Below are 9,205 nucleotides of genomic sequence, written 5' to 3'. Positions count from 1 at the left end.
TTTTCCACAAGCAAACATTTCGTCATGTAGATGGAACTTTCCTTGGGTCTTTCACCTTCTTTGCATAGGGGCGTGTTCAGTGGGACACGATGTTGTAGAACGTTCAGATAGAAATATGCTATGTAGAACAAACACGCCTCTCTGACGTGGTTCCTTGTTCTACATGTCTGCTCTATTCATTACATTTCTATCTGCAACGTTAAACAATACCTGCACGTGGCCCAGTTGATAGCATTTACAAAGTGTTAACAAGAACTCACCAGGACCCCCAGACTCGTTCCACACTCCTTACATCTGTTTTTAATTAAATTGACACAAGTTCCCGTTGGGAGGACAAATGTTTACATACAAAATAAAATCACTTGCATGACAAAACTTTTCAAACCAGTCGACCGTTTTTGTCAGGATGCCCTCTTCTACAGTAGCCTGATATCCAACCAACATTTTAGATATGTTTTATCATTGGATATCAGGCTACTTCTCCAGTCCCTGCTAACCCTTTACTAACGTACGATCAGGCTACTTCTCCAGTCCCTGCTAACCCTTTACTAACGTACGATCAGGCTACTTCTCCCCGCTAACCCTTTACTAACGTACGATCAGGCTACTTCTCCAGTCCCTGCTAACCCTTTACTAACGTACGATCAGGCTACTTCTCCCCGCTAACCCTTTACTAACGTACGATCAGGCTACTTCTCCAGTCCCTGCTAACCCTTTACTAACGTACGATCAGGCTACCTGTCCCCGCTAACCCTTTACTAACGTACAATCAGGCTACCTGTCCCCGCTAACCTGTTACTAACGTACGATCAGGCTACCTCTCCCCGCTAACCCTTTACTAACGTACGATCAGGCTACCTCTCCCCGCTAACCCTTTACTAACGTACGATCAGGCTACCTCTCCCCGCTAACCCGTTACTAACGTACGATCAGGCTACTTCTCCCCGCTAACCCGTTACTAACGTACGATCAGGCTACCTCTCCCCGCTAACTCGTTACTAACGTACGATCAGGCTACCTCTCCCCGCTAACACCGTTACTAACGTACGATCAGAGAAGGACAAGAAGAGAAACTGACAGCTGTCCCCCTCCTCCTCATCCCATTCCACTCCTCTGCAACTCTACATCTTCTAACAGATCCTACAGTTTCTTTCGTTTGTTCGTTTTTTACGGAATAATTGAAACCTAATTGAAACTCTTTAAGAACCTGTGCCGTGTGTATGTTAGACTGTAGATTCAGAATAGCACCAAACAACAGCTTGTTCTATGTACAGCAAAAGCGCGTCCCAAATAGCACCCTATTCCCTATATAGTGCACTACTTTTAGTGTCCTGTGAAGTGAATAGCGTGCCATTTTGGGACGCACCCTAAGAGTGTATATACTCTATATACAGCAAGTGTATAAAAACTAACAGTAAAATCATCATTTGTGGCACAGAGACAAAGAAAGGCACCACTATGTTCCCTTAATGCCAAAAACAAAAGCTTTTTTAGTACGATATAGCTTCAACTAATAAACATCCAAACCAAAATCTTGTTTTAAGAATGAGTGCTCAACTTCAGCCTGGTCCGAGATCGGTTTGTGCTCTTGCCAACTCGTTGACATTCCATAAGAGGTTGTGGCAAGCAGAAACAGAAAGGCACCCAGACTAGCTCCTCAAAATATATTCCAGATTTATGAGTAAATGTAAAAAAAAAAAAAAAAAAAAAAAAGGTATCAAAACAAAATAAAAACAACAGGAAAAACTATTCGCAGTTGTAACAAAAATGTCAGCTCATCTCGCAGCAAATCCATGACATCATCTTCTCCTCAACAGAACTGGAGAGGTGGGAGAAAAGGTTGGATTAATCCATGACATCATATTTTATTAAAGGTTTTACTTGCAATGATCATGGCATGTGGTTGATTTCATTTAGTTGAATGCCCTGATTGCAAGTCACTCTGGATAAGAGCATCTGCTAAATGACTCAAATGTGGGTACACATGAGAGAATAAAGTGTCTGGTAGGTATGTTGTATTATCCTGATGGGAGAGAATGTAACAACTTCATTATAAGTCAGCATGTTCACACACCACAGTGGCACTGGTAGAGTCACCACTGCTTGACAATGTCTGCTGCCATCTTGTGGTGACACTGTTGTACTGCAGCAGGGCTGACTAGCCAAGCCCTTATTTACAAATCACACCGAGTCAAGGTTAGGTAACCTCGCATTAGTCAAATGTTGAGATTCCAAATGAACCCCTTGTCTCTACCCCTATACACATGCCTGCAGATCTGACAGGACTGGAGCAATATGGTAAACATTCCCCCTAACCAAATCAGAAGGTGAACCACCATACAAAATTACATTTACATTTAAGTCATTTAGCAGATGCTCTTTTCCAGAGCGACTTACATGAGCAATTAGGGTTAAGTGCCTTGCTCAAGGGCACATCGATAGATTTTTCACCAGGTCGGCTCGGGGATTAGAACCAGCGACCTTTCGGTTACTGGCACAACGCTCTTAACCACTAAGCTACCTGCCGCCCATATGACTACCGTTCCAATCATGTAAGATCTAGAGAAGTACTTAAGAGGGTAGGAGTTAGGGGGTCCATATGGAAATCAGTAATATGCCCAAACCCTTATCAATCCTAACTCCAACTAGAAAAAGTCGGACCAGTTCAGAAATGGACCTGCTGGCTCTTCGTGACTTCTGATTGGCCAACAACAAGCTGCACACGCCACTCTGGGGAAAAGCAAAGATCAGCAGCGTAGACGACACAATGTCTCTCGCCCTGGCGCTGCTGCAGCCGTCGCGTTCCGATCTGTACGGGTCCTCCTCATATCAGATCGGACCCTGACCTGTGACATTATTCACTCGCCCTGGCGCTGCTGCAGCCGTCGCGTTCCGATCTGTACGGGTCCTCCGGACAAGTCAGTTAAAATTACACATACCCGAGACAATCATATCAGATCGGACCCTGACCTGTGACATTATTTAGAATTTTTGTATCTGGACCGACTCGGGTCCCGGATCGGGTCTCAGGTATTCGGGTACAGGTGGATCCATGAAGACCTCTAGCTCCAAACACCACTTCAGATCTAATACATAAGGTGCTCCCAGGGTAGTGTCTATAACTAGGGAGCAGGGTAGTGTCTATGACTAGGGAGCAGGGTAGTGTCTATAACTAGGGAGCAGGGTAGTGTCTATAACTAGGGAGCAGGGTAGTGTCTATAACTAGGGAGCAGGGTAGTGTATATAACTAGGGAGCAGGGTAATGTCTATAACTAGGGAGCAGGGTAGTGTATATAACTAGGGAGCAGGGTAGTGTCTATAACTAGGGAGCAGGGTAGTGTCTATAGCTAGGGAGCAGGGTAGTGTCTATAACTAGGGAGCAGGGTAGTGTCTATACCTAGGGAGCAGGGTAGTGTCTATAACTAGGGAGCAGGGTAGTGTCTATAACTAGGGAGCAGGGTAGTGTATATAACTAGGGAGCAGGGTAGTGTCTATGGCTAGGGAGCAGGGTAGTGTATATAACTAGGGAGCAGGGTAGTGTCTATAACTAGGGAGCAGGGTAGTGTCTATAACTAGGGAGCAGGGTAGTGTCTATAACTAGGGAGCAGGGTAGTGTCTATAACTAGGGAGCAGGGTAGTGTCTATAACTAGGGAGCAGGGTAGTGTCTATGACTAGGGAGCAGGGTAGTGTCTATGACTAGGGAGCAGGGTAGTGTCTATAACTAGGGAGCAGGGTAGTGTCTATAACTAGGGAGCAGGGTAGTGTCTATGGCTAGGGAGCAGGGTAGTGTATATAACTAGGGAGCAGGGTAGTGTATATAACTAGGGAGCAGGGTAGTGTCTATGGCTAGGGAGCAGGGTAGTGTATATAACTAGGGAGCAGGGTAGTGTCTATAACTAGGGAGCAGGGTAGTGTCTATAACTAGGGAGCAGGGTAGTGTCTATAACTAGGGAGCAGGGTAGTGTCTATAACTAGGGAGCAGGGTAGTGTCTATAACTAGGGAGCAGGGTAGTGTCTATAACTAGGGAGCAGGGTAGTGTCTATGACTAGGGAGCAGGGTAGTGTCTATAACTAGGGAGCAGGGTAGTGTATATAACTAGGGAGCAGGGTAGTGTCTATAACTAGGGAGCAGGGTAGTGTCTATAACTAGGGAGCAGGGTAGTGTCTATGACTAGGGAGCAGGGTAGTGTCTATAACTAGGGAGCAGGGTAGTGTCTATAACTAGGGAGCAGGGTAGTGTCTATGACTAGGGAGCAGGGTAGTGTATATAACTAGAGAGCAGGGTAGTGTCTATGACTAGGGAGCAGGGTAGTGTATATAACTAGGGAGCAGGGTAGTGTCTATAACTAGGGAGCAGGGTAGTGTCTATGACTAGGGAGCAGGGTAGTGTCTATAACTAGGGAGCAGGGTAGTGTCTATAACTAGGGAGCAGGGTAGTGTCTATAACTAGGGAGCAGGGTAGTGTCTATGACTAGGGAGCAGGGTAGTGTCTATAACTAGGGAGCAGGGTAGTGTCTATGACTAGGGAGCAGGGTAGTGTCTATAACTAGGGAGCAGGGTAGTGTCTATAACTAGGGAGCAGGGTAGTGTCTATGACTAGGGAGCAGGGTAGTGTCTATAACTAGGGAGCAGGGTAGTGTCTATAACTAGGGAGCAGGGTAGTGTCTATAACTAGGGAGCAGGGTAGTGTCTATGACTAGGGAGCAGGGTAGTGTCTATAACTAGGGAGCAGGGTAGTGTCTATGACTAGGGAGCAGGGTAGTGTCTATGACTAGGGAGCAGGGTAGTGTCTATAACTAGGGAGCAGGGTAGTGTATATAACTAGGGAGCAGGGTAGTGTCTATAACTAGGGAGCAGGGTAGTGTCTATAACTAGGGAGCAGGGTAGTGTCTATGACTAGGGAGCAGGGTAGTGTCTATAACTAGGGAGCAGGGTAGTGTCTATAACTAGGGAGCAGGGTAGTGTCTATAACTAGGGAGCAGGGTAGTGTCTATAACTAGGGAGCAGGGTAGTGTCTATAACTAGGGAGTATGGTATACTGCCTACCTTCCAGCGGTTGCCACAGCCGTTGCACAGTACGAAGGTGGTCATGGGTTCATCAGCACTGCGCGTCTGCACCTAGAAAACACAGGGAGAGACAGCGTGTACAGCAGGGGTAGGCAACTAAATTCAGCCGTGGGCTGATTTTTGTCAGAGCGGATGGTCGGCGACTCCGGGGATGCTGACCTTGTAGGCAGAGTTGGAAATAAAAAGCCATATCTCAGACTGGCCAATAAAAAGAAAAGATTAAGTTGGGAAAAAGAACACAGACACTGGACTTTCTCTTTGCAACTCTGCCTAGAAGGTCAGCATCCCGGAGTCGCCTCTTCACTGTTGACGTTGAGACTGGTGTTTTGCGGGTGCTATTTAATGAAGCTGCCAGTTGAGGACCTGTGAGGCGTCTGTTTCTCAAACTAGACACTCTAATGAATTTGTCCTCTTGCTCAGTTGTGCACCGGGGCCTCCCACTCCTCTTTCTATTCTGGTTAGAGACAGTTTGCGCTGTTCTGTGAAGGGAGTAGTACACAGCATTGTACGAGATCTTCAGTTTCTTGGCAATTTCTCGCATGGAATAGCCTTCAAGAATAGACCGACGAGTTTCAGAAGAAAGTTATTTGTTTCTGGCCATTTTGATCCTGTAATCGAACCCACAATTGCTGATGCTCCAGATACTCAACTAGTCTCAAGAAGGCCAGTTTTATTGCTTCTTTAATCAGCACAACCGTTTTCAGCTGTGCTAACATAATTGCAAAAGGGTTTTCTAATGATCAATTTGCCTTTTAAAATGATAAACTTGAATTAGCAAACACAACGTGCCATTGGAACACAGGACTGATGGTTGCTGATAATGGGCCTCTGTACGCCTATGTAGATATTCCATTAAAAATCAGCCGTTTCCAGCTACAATAGCCATTTACAACATTAACAATGTCTACACTGTGTTTCTGATCAATTTGATGTTATTTTAAATGGACAAAAAAATTGCATTTCTTTCGAAAATTTCAATTTCTAAGTGACCCCAAACTTTTCAACTGTAGTTTATATATATACACAGTGCATTCTGAAATTATTCAGACCCCTTGACTTTTTCCACATTTTGTTACGTTACAGCCTTATTCTAAAATTGATTAAATACATTTATTTCCTCAATCTACACACAATACCCCATAATGACAAAGCGAAAATAGGTTTTTAGAAATGTTTGCTAATTTCTTAAGTATTCAGACCCTTTGCTATGAGACTCGAAATTGAGCTCAGGTGCATCCTGTTTCCATTGATCATCCTTGAGATGTTTCTTCAACTTGACTGGAGTCTACCTGTGGTAAATTCAAGTGATTGGACATGATCTGGAAAGGCACACACCTGTCTATATAAGGTCCCACAGTTGACAGTGCATGTCAGCAAAAACCAAGCCATGAGGTCGAAGGAATTGTCCCTAGAGCTCCGAGACAGGGTTGTGTCGAGGCACAGATCTGGGGAAGGGTACCAAAACATTTCTGCGGCATTGAAGGTCCCCAAGAACACAGTGGCCTCCATTATTCTTAAATGGATGAAGTTTAGAACCACCAAGACTCTTTCTAGAGCTGGCTGCCTTGCCAAACTGAGCAATCGGGGGAGAAGGGCCTTGGTCAGGGAGGTGACCAAGAACCTGATGGTCACTCTGACAGAGCTCCAGAGTTCCTCTGTGGAGATGGGATAAACTTCCAGAAGGACAACCATCTCTGCAGCACTCCACCAATCAGGCCTTTATGGTAGAGTGGCCAGACGGAAGCCACTCCTCAGTAAAAGGCACATGACAGACCACTTGGAGCCAAAAGGCACCTAAAGGACCATGAGAAACAAGATTATCTGGTCTGACGAAACCAAGATTGAACTCTGTGGCCTGAATGCCAAGCTTCACGTCTGGAGGAAACCTGGCACCATCCCTAGGGTGAAGCATGGTGGTGGAAGCATCATGCTGTGGGGATGTTTTTCAGCGGCAGGGACTGGGAGACTAGTCAGGATCGAGGGAAAGATTAATGGAGCAAAATACAGAGAGATCCTTGATGAAAACCTGCTCCAGAGCTCTCAGGACCTCAGACTGGGACGAAGGTTCACCTCCCAACAGGACAACGACCCTAAGCCCACAGCCAAGACAACGCAGGAGTGGCTTCGGGACAAGTCTCTGAATGTCCTTGAGTGGCCCAGCCAGAGCCCGGACTTGAACCCGATCAAACATCTCTGGAGAGACCTGAAAATATCTGTGCAGTGACGCTCCCCATCCAACCTGACAGAGCTTGAGAGGATCTGCAGAGAAGAATGGGAGAAACTCCCCAAATACAGGTGTGCCAAGCTTGTAGTGTCACAAACTATTTAATCTATTTTAGAATAAGGCTGTAATATTACAAAATGAGGAAAAAGTGAAGGGGTCTGAATACTTTCCGAATGCTCTGTGTATATAGATTAATATTTTTTTCCCACTAAAATCTTCGGCTGTCCAAAAAAAATACGATACTTTCAGTCCAGTTTTGGCCCGCGGGTCGCCAGTAGCCTACCTCTCGAGTACCGTATCTGTATTAGTATTAGGTCAGTATCTGTATTAGTATTAGGTCAGTATCTGTATTAGTATTAGGTCAGTATCTGTATTAGTATTAGGTCAGTATCTGTATTAGTATTAGGTCTGTATCTGTATTAGTATTAGGTCAGTATCTGTATTAGTATTAGGTCAGTATCTGTATTAGTATTAGGTCAGTATCTGTATTAGTATTAGGTCTGTATTAGTATTAGGTCAGTATCTGTATTAGTATTAGGTCAGTATCTGTATTAGTATTAGGTCAGTATCTGTATTAGTATTAGGTCAGTATCTGTATTAGTATTAGGTCAGTATCTGTATTAGTATTAGGTCAGTATCTGTATTAGTATTAGGTCAGTACCTGTATTAGTATTAGGTCTGTATCTGTATTAGTATTAGGTCAGTATCTGTATTAGTATTAGGTCAGTATCTGTATTAGTATTAGGTCAGTATCTGTATTAGTATTAGGTCAGTATCTGTATTAGTATTAGGTCAGTATCTGTATTAGTATTAGGTCAGTATCTGTATTAGTATTAGGTCAGTACCTGTGTAGAGGTCCAGTTGACTATGTCAGTATCTGTGTAGAGGTCCAGTTGACTATGTCAGTACCTGTGTAGAGGTCCAGTTGACTATGTCAGTACCTGTGTATAGGTGCAGTTCTTGCCCCTGCATTTGCCACATTGGAACATGTCCGTCTCGGTCCCGCCCACTTTGGACAGCTGGTGCTCTCTGATGGCGTCCTTGGTCAAAGTCTTCCTCATCTCTTTCAGCTCCGCACTCGCCATCTCCTGTCGGGTCACACACAGACACACCATTGTGTAAGAATTGACCTTCCAGAACGGTCTCAGTGTCAGATAAGAAGTTCACACAAACCATTATCACTATTTTAGAGTAAACCTCATATTTCAAGTGTGTAAAGGCGTCCGCGTGCTTCCCAGGGTTTTTTTCCTCGGCTGTTCGGGCACACAATTCTTTTGCTCGAGGCAAGCCGAAGTCGGTAGCCAAAGTCCACGCCCCTTCGTCGGTGATTGGTCAACCGTAAGGATTCTACATTGAAGCGTTTGTTGTCATTCAAACGAGATACGACTCGCTTTCATGCACATTTTTTACTTTGAGAAATACTGCACCAAACATCTTTGTTAGATGTAAAATTGCGCGACTATGATCTCCTCAGCAAAAAACGTCAAAATTAATGACACATTTCTTGAGTTATCTTAAGATTAATTCTGACTATTTTGTCTGGCTACGGCGTCTTCGTTTTTTCAAGCGAAGGTATTTTAAGGGAGTATACTCGTTCGGTTCGGGTAGACACCAGCTGAACTGAAGCATGCTGCCTTAAGGAGTTTACTGCTAAAACATGAAATACACAGACACCTCTCTCTCTCTCTCTCTCTCTCTCTCACAAACACATATTCTTCACCCCCCCCCCCCCCCCCCATGTACCTCAGCGGCCATGTTAGCGATGCGGTCTGCAGAGATGTTTCCAGCGAGGACGTTCCGTCGGAGGTCTGGGTTCTTCTGGTCCTTCAGGTTGGAGATACGGCTCCTCAGTCTCGACTTGTACTTCTGGTCTGTAGACTTAAACTCCTGGTAGATACGTGGAGCGGGGAAGT

The 9,205-nt window shown here is 44.9% G+C and overlaps 1 protein-coding gene across 3 annotated transcripts in view; it reads right to left on the bottom strand.

The window, feature by feature from the left end:
- Positions 1-273: 273 nt before the first annotated feature.
- The window catches only part of LOC311147416 (transcription elongation factor A protein 2-like), a 40,513-nt gene continuing 31,581 nt past the window's right edge, over positions 274-9,205 (bottom strand). For all 3 annotated transcript variants that reach the window (XM_084184118.1, XM_084184116.1, XM_084184117.1), the window contains exons 7-10: positions 9,036-9,190; positions 8,234-8,380; positions 5,048-5,119; positions 274-1,819 (exon numbers count right to left, since the gene is read on the bottom strand). In XM_084184118.1, coding sequence (XP_084040244.1) covers positions 1,811-1,819; positions 5,048-5,119; positions 8,234-8,380; positions 9,036-9,190 — 383 coding nt within the window. In that variant the 3' untranslated portion in view covers positions 274-1,810. The remainder of the gene's footprint in view (positions 1,820-5,047; positions 5,120-8,233; positions 8,381-9,035; positions 9,191-9,205) is intronic.

The sequence above is a fragment of the Coregonus lavaretus genome (assembly GCF_964263955.1).
Source record: "Coregonus lavaretus genome assembly, chromosome: 20".
Classification (NCBI taxonomy): Eukaryota; Metazoa; Chordata; class Actinopteri; order Salmoniformes; family Salmonidae; genus Coregonus; species Coregonus lavaretus.
The sequence above is the reverse complement of the archived record's forward strand: the minus strand, read 5'-3'. Positions and strand labels throughout refer to the sequence as shown.